This window comes from Metopolophium dirhodum, chromosome 1 (assembly GCF_019925205.1).
Source record: "Metopolophium dirhodum isolate CAU chromosome 1, ASM1992520v1, whole genome shotgun sequence".
NCBI lineage: Eukaryota > Metazoa > Arthropoda > Insecta > Hemiptera > Aphididae > Metopolophium > Metopolophium dirhodum.
In genome coordinates, this window is record NC_083560.1 from 60,109,069 (window position 1) to 60,130,146 (window position 21,078).

General features: G+C 26.6%; 2 protein-coding genes across 2 annotated transcripts; both read right to left on the minus strand.

Moving 5' to 3' along the window:
• Positions 1-6,350: 6,350 nt before the first annotated feature.
• Positions 6,351-7,967, minus strand: LOC132933934 (uncharacterized). The gene is made up of 3 exons (XM_061000216.1): positions 7,906-7,967; positions 7,593-7,846; positions 6,351-6,622 (listed from the first exon to the last, which is right to left on the minus strand). Exons 1-3 carry the CDS (start codon positions 7,965-7,967, stop codon positions 6,351-6,353), a joined length of 588 nt encoding a protein of 195 aa, XP_060856199.1.
• Positions 7,968-15,606: 7,639 nt separating this feature from the next.
• LOC132935512 (schwannomin-interacting protein 1) lies at positions 15,607-20,614 on the minus strand. Its single transcript, XM_061002090.1, has 6 exons — positions 19,698-20,614; positions 19,248-19,350; positions 17,843-17,946; positions 17,632-17,742; positions 16,819-16,930; positions 15,607-16,755 (listed from the first exon to the last, which is right to left on the minus strand). Exons 1-6 carry the CDS (start codon positions 20,085-20,087, stop codon positions 16,640-16,642), a joined length of 936 nt encoding a protein of 311 aa, XP_060858073.1. The 5' UTR covers positions 20,088-20,614; the 3' UTR covers positions 15,607-16,639.
• Positions 20,615-21,078: the final 464 nt, after the last annotated feature.

Consider the following 21,078-nt stretch of genomic DNA (forward strand, 5'->3'; position numbering starts at 1 on the left):
ATTTATTGTGCTAAATAGTACAGATTGTGCATATCTAAAAAAAAAAAAAAAAAAATTAAATAACTAAATATAGATACAGGGTATATTTATATTTTGGTGAAAACAGATACATATATTTAAATTTTAAAGTATATAAAAAGTATATAATCAATCTTTTATAATGAAACTAATTTATAAGCCAGTTAGTTATTTCATTGATAAACGTCGACCCCTTATTTTTGATTCTGAATCAAATCTATCAATTATAAGATGAAAATCAATTGGATATTCTTTATGCATATACAGCATTGCTAAATTGCTTAAGCATTCTTGATCCATACTTACTCTTAAATATGTTTTATATTAATGTATGGTAATATTGATAATATTGATAATATTAATCTGACTTAACATGGGGAATAATTTTCTTATATAATTGTACAAATATAATTTTAACATACATTTTTTTTAATAAATTAAAAATAGTTTAAATAATATTTAACTTAGAATGGGGGAAAAATAATAAGTTTGCTCCCTCATTATTTTTTCAGTGGGGGGGAGGCAACTACCCTCTCATGTCCTGTCAAATGCCGCCTATGTTTTAAAGATTATAAATTGGGTAAGCCTCAATATGTACAGAAGTTCAGACCCGAATGGCATAAGTCTATTCAACTATCATTAAAGAAATATTATTTGATTATTAAAAACTTAATGGGATTGGGAACTGATAATGCAAGTCTTATGGTTGGAGTAAATAAAGGTGTTCATAAACTATTTAAACATTATAACCCATATATAATTTTGGTTCTTACGATGTGTTGATTCGATTCAATTAGCCACTTTTCATGCTTGTTCAGAAACATTACCCAGATATCTTGATTTCCTTGTAAGTCAAACATATAATTGGTTTTCAAAGCCTACTTTAAGACAATAAAAGATTATTGTCTTAAAATAGGCTTTGGTAACAACCAAAATCTTTTTAAAGTTTTAAATGACAATCAGATGCCTTTTAATATTGTTAGAGCTTGAACACACGGTGGCTCTCTATAAAAATGGCAGTTTCTTGTATTATTGATCAATGTAGTGAATTAAAATTACATTTTAGTATTACCAGATCCAACGAAAAATGTTATACTGCTGAAAAGCTCTATACTATAGTCTATAGAATGTATAACAATAAACAAAATTTAGCATTTATTCTTAAATTTTCTTAGACCAATTTTATGTGATATTCTACGAATAAACAAGTTATTTGAAAGTAATAACATAGATCTAACTAAATTAGCTAATGAGGTATGTACATTAACTAAATTTATAGCAAAGTTTATAGTTGTTCTATCTTTAAGTTTTAATCCCATCACAAGATCTGATTTTTTTGACCATTTACATCCTAAACCCCACCTGGGATACTCTTTTGAAAATAAAATATCTAAATTAATAAAAGCTAATAAATTAACAAATGATCATGAAAATATTCTTAGAGATAGATGTATTAAATTTAATATACTCTTGATTAAAGAACTACAACAAAAATTACCTGACAATATAGAAATTTAAAAAAAAATGAAACAGCATAAAGATGAAATTAGTCCTTTATGTGAATTATTAGGTAACAACAAAATGTAATTGAAAAAATAGATCCAAAAGGAAAAAAAATTAGTACCTATTAAGTTGGAATGATTCAAATACCACTGCCACTTCTTTTTGGGTAGAAGTTAATAACTTTCAAGATGCCTCTGGTACTAATCCTTTTAAGGAGCTATCTGATTTCGCTTTAACCATTTTATGTTGTTCTTTGTCTAATGCTGAAGTGGAGGGTGTTCCAGTTCAATGAACATTATTAAAAATAAAGCAAGGAACAAAATGGGTATTTTTTTACTAACATCATTATTACAAATAAGATCTGGACTAAAAAAACATAATAAATGTTGTCATCATTTTCGGTTACCCTCTAAAGTTGTAAGACATATTGGAACTAATAGTATAATAGTATTTATACAAAATCTCAGGATGATAGTTTAAATAGTGCTAGTGATAGTTTGATAGACTCTTATAAATTTGTTTGTCTAGTGATATCTAATATTTTCTTAATTATCTAAGTATAGGTACCCATGTGATAAAAAGTATAAAAGTTTAGGGTTAGAGTCTAGTGCTTAACTATTTTATAAATTGTTTATTAGTTAATATTTTCTTAATTAACTAAGTAGGTACCTATGTTTTTGGTATAAAAGTTTATTTGTTATAGTTTAGTGCTATTTAATATTTTCTTAAATGCCTAACAATGGTTTTAGTATGTATGTATATAACAATTTGTTTTAAATTTAGTTTGATAATTTGCAAAATAAATAATATTATATTATAGAATTTTGATTTTGATGTAAAAGCATGAAAGTAACATGATCTAAAAGCATAAAATAACATACAGAATCTTTAGTTATAAATATGGGTTTTTTTTTTTAATAAATCTAAATTTATCTGGTTATTTTTATATCAGCTTTAGGTTTTTTTTTTTCATATAACACTTCTGGCAAGTAGCGACACTGATTCTTGATGATTACTATCTCGTCATTTTTAAGTTACCTTAATGAGTGTAATGGATGTGTTAAGTTTAAATATAATAATGAATCATTACGTAGGAAAAAAATTCTGGACGAAGATGGTCTGTCAACCTATGCACTACCTACGTATATTACTAAGTATATTTTATGAAATATTTATATTGTTAAATTAGTAATTTATTTTACTATTGTAGGTTAGTACCTACCAGCTACCTACTACCTATAGTTCGGTAGATTGGCTATAACTTTTGCCTAAAACACAATGTTTGTATTGTATTTATATTTTACTAGCTGCCACGAAAATACCTACTATATTCTATTTATATATTATAGCATATGACTATAAAAAATGATAATTAAAATAACACAGTAATGTTTTAAGTTTCTACAATTAAAGCTTTTTAAGTTCCAACAAAAAAACGTATATCGTTTGATGAGAAATATCTAGGTACGTGAAGTAATTACCCAAAAATATCCAATTTTGTTAAAATGCAAACTTCAATATTGTAACCGTATTTTCGATAATTTTAATTGGTATCAATCTAAACCTTGATACGAAACCTTGTATTAGATTTTCAAGATTTTTACCCAAGAATAAAAATTGTATCACGCTTACATAATAATCGAAAAAAAAAACTAAAAAGATTGAAAATGTAAAATATTTACTTCCTATAAAAGCAATATCTCTCAAAAAGCGTCAAAACATTTTTAAAATTATAACTTATTATTTATAGAAAATACTAACATAATACTAATATAAACAAAATATTAAAATTTCAAGTAAGTACCTAAATTTGTTTTGAATTACAACAAAAAAAAACAAAATCGATTTTGTCAAAAACTGGTGTTTATCCTTAGTAATTCCTTAAATAATCTAAAAAAAATATTATACAATTGGCAAAAAGTGTTAGTATACAAACCTACTCTTTACTATAGTGATCGACTACAATAATTGATGACATATTATTGTATGATGGATGTGTACGTGCGGGGAATGCGGCAATGTTTTTCCGTCACTACTCACTTTGCGCAATTGAGAAAAATATTAAATTCTTAGAAGTTAGTGTGGACGTGTGGATTGTCGTTCTTTTTCGTATATCGCATTGTTGAATGTTAATGTACCTATACTTAGTACCTATCTACTTTAATATTATTATTATTATTATTTATTACCTATACCTACGTGACGTTCTGCGTGGTCGTTGTAACTTGTAGTTTAAGTTATTATTACTATGGTGAGTATAGTCTATAATTAAGGTCTAATTCCTTAAGGAATACATTTAATATAATAATTGAGGCCGTCGAGGTCGACGAGCGGATTCATAACTTAGTTTCCTGCTCCGATATAAATAATATTGTTGTCATCGGATAACTCAGCTGAAAGTCAGTGACCATTGTTATTAGTTGTAAAGTGTTAACCAAACTGATTTTCTGCTATGAGTTTTAACGTCCGCCAAAGTCTGTTGGTACAAAAATGATCGGCGAAATATATCTTGTAAATTACCTAATGTATTGCTGAGTTTCATTACGCCAATGAGAGCGTTGGGTGTTCGATTCGAATCGCGAATGCGTGTAGCTTTTAACTTTAATTGTGTATTGTATAGATTTAAATGTAATACCGTTGATTATATCAGCACCTATATGTATACAATGTTTACAATGTAGGTACCTATACAATATATGCTCAATGGTATTATGGTAATACATAATATAGGCATGAACTAAGATAGTATGGTATCTTAGTTCATGATATAGGTAACACAAAATGTAGAAAACAATAAGAGTGTTGATACTGAGACACTGAGTATAATCTGACGACGAATATAGGTAGGTTGTGAAAATTTAAGAGCCATGGATCATGCATGAATGCATGACGGTGCACTGCTATTTCTATTCTCTCTCTGGCTGAATCTGGCACACAGCACACATTCACGGAATAACATTTTTAACATAATTATGTTTTTGGGCTGGTTACAGATATTTTATTTTAGATTCTGAGCGAAGCGATAAATGTATTGATTTTACAATGATGTGTGTTTTTTTTTTTTATTTTTTTTTTTTTTTTGTGTCTGTCATCACCTTTTAGGACAGTAAAAGTGCTTGGATTTTCTTTAACAGTAACTTTTCTGATAGGAAAGTGAATCTAGTTGGTACTTTGGGGGGGGGGGGGGGTCAAAAGTACAAATTTCCAAGTAGTTTTCGAAAGCGACGTGAAAAACAAAAGAAAAATTAAGGAAAAACGGGAATTTTTACGCAAAATCTGTTTTCGAGAAAATCGATTTTGGTTTTTGGTGTAACTCTAAAACAAATGACCGTAGGGACATGACATTTTGACTGAATGTTTATATTAGCATTTACTATACACCATAAAATTTTGAAAATATGTTTACTCTTTTTGAGCTGTATACGGACATTGTCAGTTTTCAATTTTTTTAGTTTTTTTTTCTATAAATATCAATAAAATTTTATCTGTTGAGTAAAAAGCTTGAAAATTTAATAAGGCTCCTAGGTTATTGTTTCAAAGGCAGATGAAAAAAATTAAAAATCCTTAGTCACAGTTTTTATTTACAAGCATTTAAAGTTCAAATTTTGACAACATTTATCAAATTTATAATTTATTAATTATTTTGTAGTTAAAAATGTATAAAATGTTTAACTTTTATGGCTAAGGATTGAAAATTTAAAACAAGGCTCCATGTAAATAGGTTATATATAAATTACTTTATTCACAATAATATCATCAAATATACTTGGCAATATCATAGGCTGACTGACCGTTTTCGCTCAGAATCGTTTTTCTTATACAATGATATTATATCATTGAATTCAAATTTAACACTATCCATTACAGTGACCCACTTGTAACCTACTGTACACCAGAGCGACATCCACTTATCCACCTTTTTCTAAACGATTTTTTCTAACGCTTTGCGTATCACCATAGAAACGAATAAAATGTAAAAATTACCTAATTCCCTCTAGGTATTACATATTATACACAAATATACAATTAATAGTAACTTATTAATACATATTTATGATTCATATATTTTCTTCGAAATGGATATATCGAGTAACGTGCTACGTTTATGTCATACGATCACCACTTTAAATAAAATTATAAAACTACGATTCTTTTTTATGATTTATCTGTAAAACCACCTATTTAAAAATATAGAGGATAATATTATATTCTAGTGTAAAATAATATGTTTATTTTGTATAAATATTGAAAAAAAAAGGTATACATAGGTATATTTATTTAAAATTATAAAGCCCATATTTATAATAATCACTTAAAAATATTATCATCTATATCATTTTGTAATTGGTAATATTGATATACATGGTCTTTTTATTTTTTAAAAAAAATTACTATCTGTAAGACTGTATTTATTGGCGCAATGAGTAAATGTGGGCAAAGGAATACATGCAAGGTCCAAAAAAAGTATCGTAAAACGAATGATGATTTGTCAATTTTGGTATTATAATAGAGCAATCGTTAAAAGGTCTAAATTAATTTAGTTATTATTTTAGTTTTGTTGGTACAAGCGAATAACCAGAAGGGGTGTTTTGGGTGTTTAAAAATCCCCCCTTGACCGTATCATCCCTCCAAGTTTTATTTAAACATTATATTAAATCACCTCCTTTAAAATATCCTGGTTACTGTACCTATATTATGTACATTATAATACCTATACCTATCTATTACCCAGGAAGTCAGGAGACAGGCAAATCATGACTCATATTTGTAAGCTCACATACTAAATTTTAATTTTGTTGTGTAAATGTTGTCGTATATTTACAATTAGGTTATTTTTTGTGAAATTCTTCTCCTTTTTTGTCGATATACTCCATCAATCGTAGATTGTTAGGCTCATATTGACCATTAGGTGATTTAATAGTGCGTAAAAATTGTACTACTGAAATAGCTTGCATTTCATCGAAATCGCTGGAGTCTGCCTCTGGTTTTGATGCCAATAGTACAATAAAATTGATCGCTTCTTCAAGATTATCCATGAGATTGGTGTCATTAGCTGGGGCAGTTTCGTCCAACCATTTTTCGTAATCATTTTGCGCTTGTCCTACATCAAGATATAAATATTGATTATAAAATGTTTCAAGTTTAAAAAAATAGTTAAATAGAAAGATAATAATGATAATTGATAAATAATTTATTATTTTGCACATAAAATTTAAATTTTTACCTATTTTGTAAATTTAATTTCAATTATAAGATATAAAAAAAAATCTAGATAAAACATTATAGGTATATAAGTTGAAAACCAATATGGAAATATTTATCTGCAATAGTATATGTATTTGTTATTATTTCATAGTTTATGATGTTTTATTTTTTAAAACTCAAAATGTAACGAGTAATGTTCCTGCAGAGTAATCGCATAGTCCTTAACCCTCAATTTTAACGGACAACCGTAAATTGCGACCAATACATTTCAGGCATAAATTGCTATGTAGTAAATTGTGCCCAGCAGAGACTAATATTAATAAGTAATATTATTTGTATGATAGCCTTTTAGCATTAGTACTAAGGTGGCTTTAAGGTGGCTATTACTGTCCTTCTAAATTTTTTTTGGTTTGGTTGAAATAAATAATTTAATAAAAAAATGGAAAAACATGGGTTGGAATATTAAGTTGTAACATTTTTTAGTTCAATTTTATATATAGCAGTAAATATTAATAAAAATAAATTGTTTTCAACAATAAATAGGTATATGTACAACAGTGTTTAAAATAGATATCGATGAATTGAGAGCGCAATTTACTATAATCATTTAAGAAACCAAAAAATGCCGAGTGCAATTTACTATACTAATTATGTTACTACCTGTTCACTGTGGGCGAAATTTACAATAATTGCCCATTTGAACTTCACGCATGTCATACAAAATTATTAGCAATGTACAAAACTTTGAATTACAAAATATTTTTTAACATTACAAGCTTATTTGATAGGTACCTAAATAGTTCATAATTAGTATATGTACGCATATTCTATACATGTCTGTTATTATAAATTATATGTATTTATACCATCTTCATTCTCAATTAGACATTTGTCAAATAGCGATTCCTGAGAAATTTTTGGCAAATTTAAACTTCTTATCGGTGTTATTGTTGGTGCCACTGGATTTTTAACGACGGACTTTTCAGTTTTAAATTTATTCTTTTCCATATCCTCTACTCTGCTTATGATATTTTGGTATTGATCGAATTGGAGTACTTTATTCTTCTTCTCTTTTACATCTAATTTGATTTTCAAGAAACCACCGGGTCGTGGAGTTGGCCTAAAAGGAGATAAATGATGTATTGAGGTGTCGCATAAACAAAAATTAAGTATAATTACGTAAAACCCATTTCTGTAACTTTCTTTTCTTCTTTCTTTTCTTCTCCTTGCTTGCCCGACATTTTTAAGTCTGTTAATTATTTTCTCTTCAAATTTATATTTAAAAAGAAATGTACAAGTATTTAATTTAGATTTAATAAACAGTTTAATATTTTACCTGCTAAAATGTTATAATACCTACGCTATTAGTTAATTTAAACAAGCTTAGACATATGCTAGGTTATACATAATATTATGTTTAGCCAGTACGTAAATATTTAACTTTTTTTTATTATTATTGAATAGCTCACAATTATAATTAAATATATTTTTATATTATTTAAAACGTTATATTTTTATTTTTTCCGTGTAAGGGTGCTGTTATCAATTATTATTAAAATATTATTTTATTTTTACTTTTTTAGTTATATCTACATATGAATTATGATTTATGATAATGTTATTAAACATTGTACCTATAAAAAATGTTGTAAAATACTATTATTTTAAGTTTCTAATGTCTCAAATTCACAGGACTAAGTCAGCCCATTTCAAAGGAATTTTTTGTATATTAGCTGGTACATGTTACATAATATTACGGCTAGCTATAGAAAGTAATTAATAATTATGTTGCCTCTGAATAGAAAATTATAACTAGACTTGAATTTAAATATATTTACAATAAATTATTGTCTGATCAGTAAAACAAGTATACCATCATTAACTCTCAAACAAACTTTTAAAAATAATATTGGATAGGCTGAAGTACTTGATAAGTGAGATACGAAAAAGCAAGTTTAATAGAAGCTATTAAAATGACACTTAGAATTACGATTGACTTTTTACAACTTTACAAGTAGGTATACTTATATTTGTTATTGGATTTACAAACTCCGCTTAATACTTTTAATGGCCGAATACGCCCAGTATCGCATAAAAAAAACGATCACTAATTGGCAATATACATTATACTTATAAAAAAAATACATCTTAATTTTAATTATTTACATATCTGTGTAAATTATTGGAACGAACTAGAAAGGAACGAAAAATGTAGTTATTTTTCATTAAAAAAAAAGAACGAGAAAATTAACGAGTTTTTTTTTTTATAAAAAAGAATTTGTTTAACGTGCCGTTTTTTAAAAAGGAATTTGTTCCATTTTAATCGTTTTTTCCAAACACTGTAGATAATCAATCCTGATCTAGACTCCAGGTATCGGTTATTTATACAACTCGTCTAATTATGACTTATCAACAAACCAGAGTATAAAATATCTATGAATTATAGATGATTTTCAACTGTCTACTTGAAACGTATAAAAGTAAAAACTTAACACAATTTATTTAACTATATTATATTGTTTTTTGTTTACCTACCTAACTATTATTAACTATATGATTTAAAAAATAATATTTATCATAATATAAATTAAATTTATTATAATTTAAACAAAATAATCTTTAAATGTATATACATATTTGTGAATTGCACGCAGTAAACTGAATGTACGCGGGTTACGAAATTTGATGAATACGCGTACTGTAATTTACTGAGCAATATTTATATGCGGTATTGGAAAATAAATTTTGTGCGGTACGCCGGTATTCGGTATACCTATATTAAGTCGTATTTGTTCGGTAATGCAAAGGGATACTTTGCCATAGGGCATGGACGGAAATCAGGCACTATATAATTTATTGGGGAGACTGTTATTAGTTATTAGTTATTACTTATAAGTTATAAAGCAATAAAAAAATGTTCTCGTATAGGTAGTCATATTCCATTCGAACTGTTGTTTTCAAATTTTCGTTATTTCATTATAATATACAGTGCTAGTATTTATAAATGCCAATGTATGAATCAATATTGGCTAATGAAGCTCGAAAATGCCGTTATTGCCTATATGAATTGAGTAAATGACTTCCTAGGTAGTTAGTAGTTATTAACATAAAAACCTATAATTTTCTGTCCAATGATGTCACATAACAACTATTTGTATCGGAAATGTGGTCATTGGCTAGGGCGCTAGGCTATGATTACATTGTTTTCATGTAGGTACATATTTAACATAATAATATGTATAATAATATAATATACTTTAGTAGTTGTAATAATTAACTAATTACTATTGGTGTTGCAATAGTCTAATTAAGTTTGTAAATCTAATAAAAATAGTTCCAATGGCAATCGATGATAAATCGAATTGCAATTAATATTTTATAAATCCTAAGAAACTAAATTATTGGTTATTTTAGATATTGTACTACTTTAAATTTTTATATTATGACTATAATTGTATTTAAAATCTAAAACTGAAATATACCTATATGTAGTTAAATGTGTTTTAATTTTATTTGAATAATGTTATATTGTGTAAATTGTAATTCATTTTTTCACTATTTGTATTTTGTATGTTTATTGTTTATCATTATATTATGTATCATCAAATTATTGATAAACGATATCCAAAGTTCTTCGTAAACGTTGAGCATAATTCCACAAATTCAAAAACAAATAGCCGCAAATATTTTAAATTTTCATAGAATGTTTATATTAGAATTTTCTATGCGTGGTATAATTTTTAAATCACTCTTTCTAAGCTATTTATAGACATTTAACATCTTTTATTTTTTTTTTTGTAACGACAAAACATTTTCGCTTAGTCAAAAAGTTATAAAATTTAATACAAGGTTCCTGATAAGTTTTATACTAGCCAATTAAAAATACTAAAGACACTAACGCACTATTTTTTTTATAAGCATTTGTAGTTTAAATGTTGACAAAATAAATTACATCATAATAATTTGCCAATTATTTTGTAGTTAAAAATGTACAGTGTTCAATATTTATAACTAAGGCTTGAAATTTTAATACCTACATGGTTTCTTATAACTAGGTACTTATTTCATACAGGAAGCAAAAAATCTAAAAATTATAAGCTTATTTTTTTGTTTATAAACATTTTATTTTAAATTTGGAAAAATTACGATATTCAAGCAAAAAAAATTGGTGGGCAAGTGGCTGTTCTGTGCAGTACAAATGAGTCACTGTAATGGATGGTGTTCAATTTGAATTCAGTGATATAATATTTCATTTTGTTCGAAGACCTAGACCTGAGCTAAGACCTGAGCGAAGTTAGCCTATGATATTACTAAGTATATTTAATAATATAATTGTGAATAAAGTAATTTATAAATTATAACTTATCTACATGTAACTTTGATTTAAATTTTCAATCCTATACAAGTTGAATTTTTATACATTTTTAACTGCAAAATAATTATTCAATTTTAAATTTTATACATTTTGTCAAAATTTGAACTTTAAATGCTTATAAAAATAAAATGTTGCTATGTATTTTTAATATTTTTCAACTGTTAAAGTAACAATATATCAGACGCCTTGTATTAAATTTTCAAGCTTTTAGACCCAACAAATAACATTTTATTGACATTTATAGAAAAAAAAACTAAAAAAATTGAAAATTTCCGTAAAAAGCTCAAAACTAGTTAAAACATTTTCAAAATTTTATCGAGTATAGGAATTGATAAAATAAACATATGATATAAATTTAAAGCGTCTGCGGTTTTTCGTTTTGGATTACAACAAAATAACAACATTGCTACATGAAAAATCAAGTGAATATCCAATCTTGTAAAAATACGAACTTCAATCGCTCATAAAAATTTAATTTGACTTTCTTACATACATTTTATTTTTGATTAAGGTAAATAAACTTATGAGGAATCTTGTATTACATTTTCAAATCTTAGATTTAAAAAGAAAAATTTTTATGAATTTCTAACTAGAAATAATTATTTTTAATATATTAATAATATTTTATCTATATAATTTAATATTTTTCAATTGTCATTGTAACAATATAGTAGGAGCCTTGTATTAAATTTTCAAGCTTTTTACCCGACAAATAAAATTGTATTGACATTCATAGAAAAAAAAAACTAATAATATTGGAAACTGTAAGTGTCCGTAAACAGTTCAAAACAAATGAAAATATTTTGAAATTTGTGGTTACCTACTTCTCCTTTTTCCCCATGTTTGTAGTTTAAATAACATTTTGAAGTCGTCTGATTTTTTACACTGTAAAATATTAATAATTCAGTTTTAAAATCTAGTTACAATTTGTGAACGTGACGTATTGTGTTAGTCTATACATGTTTCGTAGAAATATGTTTATGATAATATGCAAGTATTGAAGTAGGGAACTTATTAGTTATTCTTAAATCTAAAATGTTTGCGTAAAATCTCTATTGGCTATTATAGTTAGCACTACTGTCTACTGTAGACTACACAGTCTGACGTCTATACTACTACTTGTAGTGAGGTAGTATTAAGCTTAACTCGAGTTTGTCCCTCAACTGCCTCAAGTTAGACAACCAAACATACACACTACACGGTCTAATATCATAACAATATAATATTATACAAATAATATATAATTTTATTATCAATTATTAGGAAGGTACCCATTATAATATATTATAATCTATTCTGTGATGTGTGAATCAACTGTTGACTGTATTTGTCGTTTTAGCCATTTCACTATATGGTTACACGGTACCGACTACTGAATATCAGACGACCGACAAAATGACAATAAACAAAATATCGGATACATCTAAATATATAATAACAATATAATATTAATACATTATCTACACGGACAATCATACTATAGTTGTAGTGTTGTATACATATTTTGTACGTCATAGTTCATAGTTGCATACTACCCACATACGAATTTACGCATAATTAGTAGGTAGGTACTAGTTGTATAGTTATAGTTACCTAATGGTTATTATTCATTCTCATACGTTCATTATAATATATTTATATTTGTCGTCGATGTTATGCTAATATACATTGTTCAAATTTTAGAATCGAAGAAGCCACTGATATGCGACAATGTGTATATAGTTTCTGCTTGCAAACAAAATTATAATAACTTTGCATTGAACAGCACAATCGACATGTGCATATATGAATAACAACGAATTATAATTATTTGACTCGTCTTGTACCTTGTTTGACATCGGAACGAGAACATATGCCACACAGTCATTATTGTGTCTTTGTAGTATGTATTAAATTAATATATTATAGTTTTACTCTGGTATTCCATTAAACAATTATTTTATTTTAGTGATTAAAAAAAAACCATGATCTGTTTCAGATTTTTCACTGAATATTCCTGTGCTTCACCTAAAATGTTGAAGATTTTCAGCTTCATATCCTATTGGTATATGCGTTACTTACTGGTCACTGAATTATATTTAGTAGAAAAATGGGAAAGGTGTTTGATACGTATCCTTTTTTAAATATTATTATATTACTGATATTTAATAGGAAAAACCTAAAAAAATTTGTATTGATAGATTATTTTTAAAACTTCTAAATACTATTTATTTTAACAGACATTTTATAGGTACATTAATATTATATATTATATAGTATGTACCAAATACAATTGTCATTATTATGAATGTTTAATTTTTTATAATGATTAAAATTAATGACGACTTATAAGTTTATCATAGATGTAAAGTCATCGTCAGGGCTCGGATTGTATAAAATTGTCTACCTAATTATTATATATACAGATGAAAATAGCAAATTAACTGTATCATAGATTCCCAATAAAAAATTATATACTGTTAATTTTCCAGTTTTGGTGCAATTTATGCTTATTTGTGTTTAGAATGGGATTTATTTTATTTGAAGTAGCGTAAAAAAAAAGTAAACAGATAAAAGATTTATCAGTGTTTATTTCTCTAGATAATTTTGAATAGTGTTGCTTCAAAGATCAATTTACTTCAACATCATTAATTAATTAATTTTTATCTTTATAACAATTTAAAACTTAAATTTAATATTTGTATACCTACTTATCTAATTCTAATAAGTAATAAATAATAATCTGTACCCAAATAACTTTTTTTTATTTTTAGTTTATATTAATGCCCAAATGTGCATATTTAATTATTTCCATATTTCCATGTATTATAATTTATAACGCATATTAGGTAGGTATACTTTTATTAAGAGTTTTGCTAGTGATTTAAAGTCGGATTATAATTAAGGTCAAGTAGGTACTCTATTAATTTAAGAGATAGTAATAACAATAAAGGTAAAAATTGTTTGTAACTTCGTTATTTAAAATTGATTAACTGTATATAGTATCACACGTTATAAGTACTATTATTTATAATCAATGGTAGTATGTTATTTGCAAGCATTGAAATTAAGGCTCAGAGTTTAAAGTCATTAAAACCTTTATGTTGATTCACATGACTTGTTTAAAACAGTATGTAACTTAATATTCTCCTCTAGATATTTCACATCAGGCATACTATTTTCACAATAATCTAGACTGTAGGCCATAATACAATGTATAAAAATATAAATGCAAAATTCAAATCCTTTGCAAACATTTCATGATTTGTATACATTCATTTTTCTTTTGCATAGTTTTTTTGTTTTTGATCTGAAGTGTTAAATCTAACTAAAAAACAGAATGGATAAACTAGAAATATATTAATTGTTTGATAACAAATCTATAACAAAACTGTTGACTGTAACTTTATGTTAATTGCAAAGAAAGAAAGAAATTTAAGTTTATTTTTTAAACATCTATACAATATATCAGTTGCAAAACAGTATTAAATAATTTATGCAATCAAAGATACTAGAAACATGTAGTTGTTTTAGTTTTATACGATTATTAATCACAAATATGCCATAACTAGAAGTTCTGAGTCTTATTAATAAATCTATATTCAATAAAATAAGTCTTGCATACATATTAATTAGAAATACAGTTATATAAATACATTCAGTGGCATACACAGTGGTTGGGTTCTAGGGTTCTGACCCCCCCCCCCAAAAAAAAAATTACTTACCACCATTTTAGTACACACAGATCAATTGTTGGTAATTTTTAATAAATATAAAATAAATTGTTGAATATGACAACAACGTCAATAATCATAGTTTCGGTTTTTTTTTTTTTGCTGTTTTAGAATATTGCTAAACATCTGCCACAATCGATGGTGTATCATCGCATCGCTCATCGATTATTACTATGTTTATTAGGGCCCGGAGAGGCACTATAGATGATCAGGTTAAATACAGTAAATGTAGACAAACTAGAATTTGTTGAATAAAAACTGTTTAGAAAAAAATAATATAAATTATTTACTCAGGTAAAACCCTAACCGAACTAAAATCCTGCGTATGCTACTGATTATTAATTCTATATGCTATTAATTTATAAGTAAAAATGTTGCTGTCTCAATTTATTTGATAAATGATAATAGTGAAATGTAATTTCAGTCTGTTGAGATTAACTGAAAGAATTATTCAAATGTATTATTAATTTATTACTCAAACAGTCATCTTATTTTAACTAATAATTTATCAAGTATTACATTGTACAAGTATTTATGAATTATTTAAAAATTTTTCTTAATGAACCAAATGTAGATACCATAATGTTTATATTGTTCTTTGGATTGTGGTACATGAATAAAGTATTCATTGAATTTGTTTCAAATTGTATAGTATGATTCAGCTATGATAACATATTATGTTATTATAAGATTTTACTGTCAAGTTGTTAAAATCTTTGAAAAAATGATCAAAAGCTGTATCCGTGAAAAAGGAAATATTTTCAACAATAATATTGACTATGATACAACACAAATATTGTGGTAATTTATAAAATAAAGAAAACATTTATTTTTATTCCATAATATTGTGTATTGATTTAAAAAGACAAGCCAATACACAAACAAAATCTAAATATTCTAGCATACAAATAGTTTAACATAAAAATAGTTTAACATAATAACATAACAACAGTTTTGGTTAGTTAGATACCTAAATAGATATTACATTTTGTGCGTAAGCAAAACATAAAGTATGTTCTGTAGTGTCGGTTTATGTTGTAAGCGTTATGTGATTTATCGTGATAAAGATGTTTTTATTTATAATTACAATTAATATAATATTATAATTATAATATATTACAGTAATTATAGTTAGTAATAATATTTTGAAATTAAGTGTTTATTTCTTAAATATGGTTTATTAAAATTTAAAGAATTAATATTAAATGTTTAAACAACAAGAAGATATTCATACTTGATAGTAATTAATAATTAACAGTACTAAGTAATGGTACAGTAGTAAAATAAAAGTAAAATTAAAACTATAAGATCAATAAAATGAGAAAGATTTAGGTATTTGTTTTATCATTATCCATTTAAGTATATTTAAATTATGAAATCAACTACAAAATGATACCCTATTATAATATATGATGTAATATAATAATAGGACATATGCAAATAAAATGTTTAAAAACAATTTAATTACCTAACAATATATTCTAGGCACTAACCATAGGTTTCAATAATCTAAATATTAATAAACAAGGCTGTACCTCTAAAAGTTCACTTTTCCGATGAAATTTGTTCATATTATTTAAAGAATTATTTGTCTTTTATGATAATGTCTAAATAACAAAATAAAACAACATGATCTATTAATAATTAATGTATTCTGGGTACAACCTTGTTTATAAGTTATAACTTATAACTATAATACTTGAAGGAATGAAAATAACATTAATGATATTATTTAGTAATATCCGACACTACAGTTCTAATGTTTTAAAGTTACACACACTTATAAAATACGGATAGTTTCAAAAATGTGAAAGTAGTATTTGCACTAATATGACATGCGATTAACGTGTTTTAAATCTTCAATGTCAACCAACATTGAATCCTTCGCCATGTGTAATTCATCTCTTTCTAGTAATAAATTCACAAGGCTTTCGTTTAAGTCTAAAAAAAAAAAAAATGTATACTTGCATATTTTTATAGACAAACTAGTTGACATATACTCACATTCGATGTAAGAATGTAGATCATTAACAATAACTTGTAGTTGTGCCAAGTTCAAACGCATTAAGAAATGTCTACTGACACGTCTTCTATCATTGTCTAACTTCACTCCAACCTAAAAAAAATATATATTAGATAATAGACAAAAATATTACACTGAATATTAAGTGACGATATAAATTTAAAATATTAACAAAAAAAAAAAATTACTTGAAGCACAATCAGTCAACTTTTTTTAGTATGTATATACATACAAGTACGTAATAACAAATTTAGTTTAGCAGATCACGTTTAGCTTCTTTAGATTAAAATTAGAATGAATTGAACTATTATGAAACTTTATGGTAAGAATATTATTGGTGTTTGTGTGTAGGTTTTTTATGATAGTTTAATTTTTTAGCAAGTGTTGCATGTACAATATAGCATAAATTAAAAATACTCATAACTCACTTAAAAACTGAATTATCGTAGAGCAAACTTACATAAAAACATATAATGTTCTTACCATCAAGTTTTATAATAGGTCGAGTCACTCTAAATTTTAAACTAATGAAGCTTAAAGTGATCTGCTAAGCGTCAATTTGGTATGTTACACACTTGTAAGAAGTAGATAACAAATATCTGTGTACACTTAACAAAATATGGTTGGTATAATATTATAAACCTATAATAAAATACCTCATAACTCATTAAGCTTTAATAAACTTAAATCATACATACAGAAATATAACAACCATACTTTAAAAATTGTATTTAATATTAAAAAAGGAAATAACCAATATTCTGGTTATTAAATTACACAATATAATAACTTACTTTTGAAAGACTTTCTTTAATTACAGCTGAAATTACACAATTGCGCTGATCTGAAATCATATGTGCTCGTGCTCGGTTTTTTGCCAAATTCAAACCTTGTTTAAGTTCAGCCTGAAAATTACTATGTTACTCAATTTTTTTTTTTTTAAATTGTTATACTCTTAAAGTACAATGCAAGAATTTAGGATTGAAAGTCAACTATTATACATACAGCAGATTTTAGCTTCTCATCTTCAGCTGAGATGTCACAATTATTAATTGGTAACTCTGTGTCTGAAGATTGTTCGTTCATAAAGCATAGCTGTAGATTAGAACCTATAAAATAAAATATTATTATATTATGTTAATGGATACAATTCAGTATTTAACTATGATTTGATATGGATTTATTAATTATTTTCACATAAACAATATGAGTATACAAATAAATTGGGGTACAATGTACATAACACAAGTCATATAGGTGACTATAATGATATAGTATATTATATATATAACTTTTTTTATAGTTTTAAAGTGTTTTGAATAAACTGTCAAGTGATTCAATCCTTTTATGCATACTGTTAAAGATTTGAGGAAATATTTTAAAATACCTAATACAAAGGCGGTGCTAGGGAGGGGCTTGGGGGGAGGCCCAAGTTTTAGATTAGCCTCCCCAAATGTTTTTAGCGAAGTTATGTATTAACAGTTTTAATAATTGTATATCATTATTCACAAGTATATAAGGTACTTAAAGGACATCACAATACTAATTTTTTATTAGTTAAATGGTTTAATATGTAGTCAAAATAAAGAGTCGTTTAAGAAAAATCCGTAGTTAAAAAAATATTGATTATTCAACGAGATAATGAGAGTCGATAATGCCACAAGTATTGAAGTATATCTGTCTCAGCTTTATGTGACTGGTCCTTTTCAGCAATGAGAAGGATTAAAAATTAGCTAAGGACTTCTATGATTCAAATCAATTCAGTAGTTTGGCAATAAAACACATAGAAAATGAATTAATCAAGACCTCAATTGAATGAAAACAGATTCTAGAAGAATTTTTCAAATGTGGTTTAAGAAGAATTCAAACACAAATAATTTATGGTTCATATTGGGTAACTTATTATTTTTTTTTCCAAATTTATTATTTTATTACCTATGGTAAGTTTAGGTACTTAAGTACAAGAAGTTAAAGACACTTAAAGTATGGTTTAAGAAAACATCTATGTTAACTTGTTATTTTTAGTTTTTAGTTTTTTACTACAGTCTACAGAAATGTTAAATACAATTTCTAATATTATTTCAGAAAACAGCCAAAGTTATTTCTTCTGTTTCAATTTTTAATTTTTTTTTCTGTATTTGTATTAATATTGTAATAATAATATAGTATGCAATACATTTGTTCATATTTGTATTAAGATATATTAAAATTATTTCAAACTACATAGGTAGTTATTAATGATTATTTTCAAAAAATAATCTGGGGCTTGAGCCCTCCCAACTAAATTTATCAAGCTCCGCCTATGACCTAATATTTAAATATTATAAATTATTACTATAGTTAAATATCTGCACAATACATACATTTTATGTTTGATGTACTTAATTGTTTAAAGTAAGATTTTACTTACTGTTTTGTAATCTAGATTCTAAACTTGATTTTTTTGTCGACTTTCTTGTGTTATGATAACCATCTACTAAGCGTTTACGAATTTCTTCACGGTCATTTTTTTTCTGAAACAAGTTTAAATATTCATTATCTATAAAAAAAAAATATTTAAAAACAAACATATTTTAATTACAACTTAAAGCTGATTCAGTCTAATTCTCATATTACCATTTTCAGTTATTTAATATATTATTTTTATTCTAGCAGTTTTGTGGTTACCTATGGACTATGAGAATAATACAATTTTCTGATATTAGATACAAAATGTTTAAGTAGGTATTTTTAGATTTATGCCTTTGTCATAATTTCTTAAATACTAAACTGCTACATATCTTACACAAGAATATGATCAACAGCAGTAACAATCACACTTGTGATGAAAAAAAAATATATTTCAATCAAAACGGTTTACCAGATTATACGTTTTGGTGTCTGAGGAATGCGTGTAATTGCTGTTGACCACCCCCAGCTCATTAACCATAGACATGTCCGTGAACTTGTGTATAAAATCGTTGTCGTCGTAATGGCTTGCAGGATTCTGATATATGAAACAACCTTTTTCCAGCTCTAGACACTTGTTGTTCGGGTAAGCGGCGGTCTTGTTGTTGTGGCCGATCAGCATGCGTTTATGGGTCTGTGTTTCCTGATACTCGTTGTCGTGCAGCAGCGACTCCTTGAGGGCTATACCGTTGAAATAAATGTTCTCTTTGATGTAACGACTGTTCGCTCCGCCGGACTTGCCATAGTATCTGGGTCGCAGTTTTTCTTTGAACGTTGCGACTAGTGACGAATGATCCGACATGGTACAGTGATGAAAACGCGATTCAATCGTCCGGCGCTTCAATGGGTACGTCCCGTTACGTTCGAACGGGACACATTCAAAAGCCGTCTCACTGACAGAGTTTGTTTTAACGATTTTTGTTAGTCGGACTGCGGCGGGTCAAAGGCGGCGTAGACTCTACCCAATAATTATGATAATCCCGACCGCCTTATCAGTTATCAATATAAATGTTTTTTTTCCTCTTCTATATAGATAGAGGCATGGCTAAATATATTATTTAGCCACGGATAGAGGCAAATCAATTTCGGCTTGGAGGTAAACACAACAGAGTTTACCAGTTACCCGTGTCTAAATAGTATTATTATATACTATGGAAAACGGAAAAGCGGTACATATTTTTTGACCTAGTTGTGTATGGTTTTTGTTACTTCTTAGTTGCGTAATAAATTTTATAAAAATCGCGTGCACACGAACATTTTAATAATAATAATAATATAATATGTTGTTGTTCTGCAGTCGCACCAATAACATATCGGGTAGTCGAGTAGGTACCTAACCTTACACGCATGCACACGTCATGCATACACGACGCAGTAGAGGATATCGATTTTTGGGGTGTTTAATAATTGCGTGCCCGAATTGTGGCGGACGTGCGTTTTCGATTACACCCGCGACTCGTGGGGGCGGCTATTGTGACCTTTAAAGTGTTATAGAATAATACATTGTTGATTTTTCGATGGGGAAATTGCGATGAAAATTATACTATTTATAAACGACAATAAGTCATATAAATATAATATATAATAAAATAGTATATCGTCTATAGTGGTTTTTGTATAGCCATGCATAGCATATATTTATATATCAATATAATAAAATCGTTACTTAGTACGTATAGGTACGGTTAAAATTTTAAAGTTGAAATAACTAAAAAAAAATTATTTATTTTATTAAATCATGTAGGTCTACCTATACATCTATAGTTTTATCTTCTACTCTACATGTTCCGTAA

Coding starts and splice junctions, on each gene's coding strand:
- LOC132933934 (XM_061000216.1), bottom strand. CDS start 7,967: ATGTCGGGCAAGCAAGGAGAAGAAAAGAAAGAAGAAAAGAAAGTTACA. Junction 7,847..7,905: donor GTTACAGAAATGGGTTTTAC/GTAATTATACTT, acceptor ATCTCCTTTTAG/GCCAACTCCACGACCCGGTG. Junction 6,623..7,592: donor TCTAATTGAGAATGAAGATG/GTATAAATACAT, acceptor ATCTTGATGTAG/GACAAGCGCAAAATGATTAC.
- LOC132935512 (XM_061002090.1), bottom strand. CDS start 20,087: ATGTCGGATCATTCGTCACTAGTCGCAACGTTCAAAGAAAAACTGCGA. Junction 19,351..19,697: donor ACACCAAAACGTATAATCTG/GTAAACCGTTTT, acceptor AACTTGTTTCAG/AAAAAAAATGACCGTGAAGA. Junction 17,947..19,247: donor AGAATCTAGATTACAAAACA/GTAAGTAAAATC, acceptor TTTATTTTATAG/GTTCTAATCTACAGCTATGC.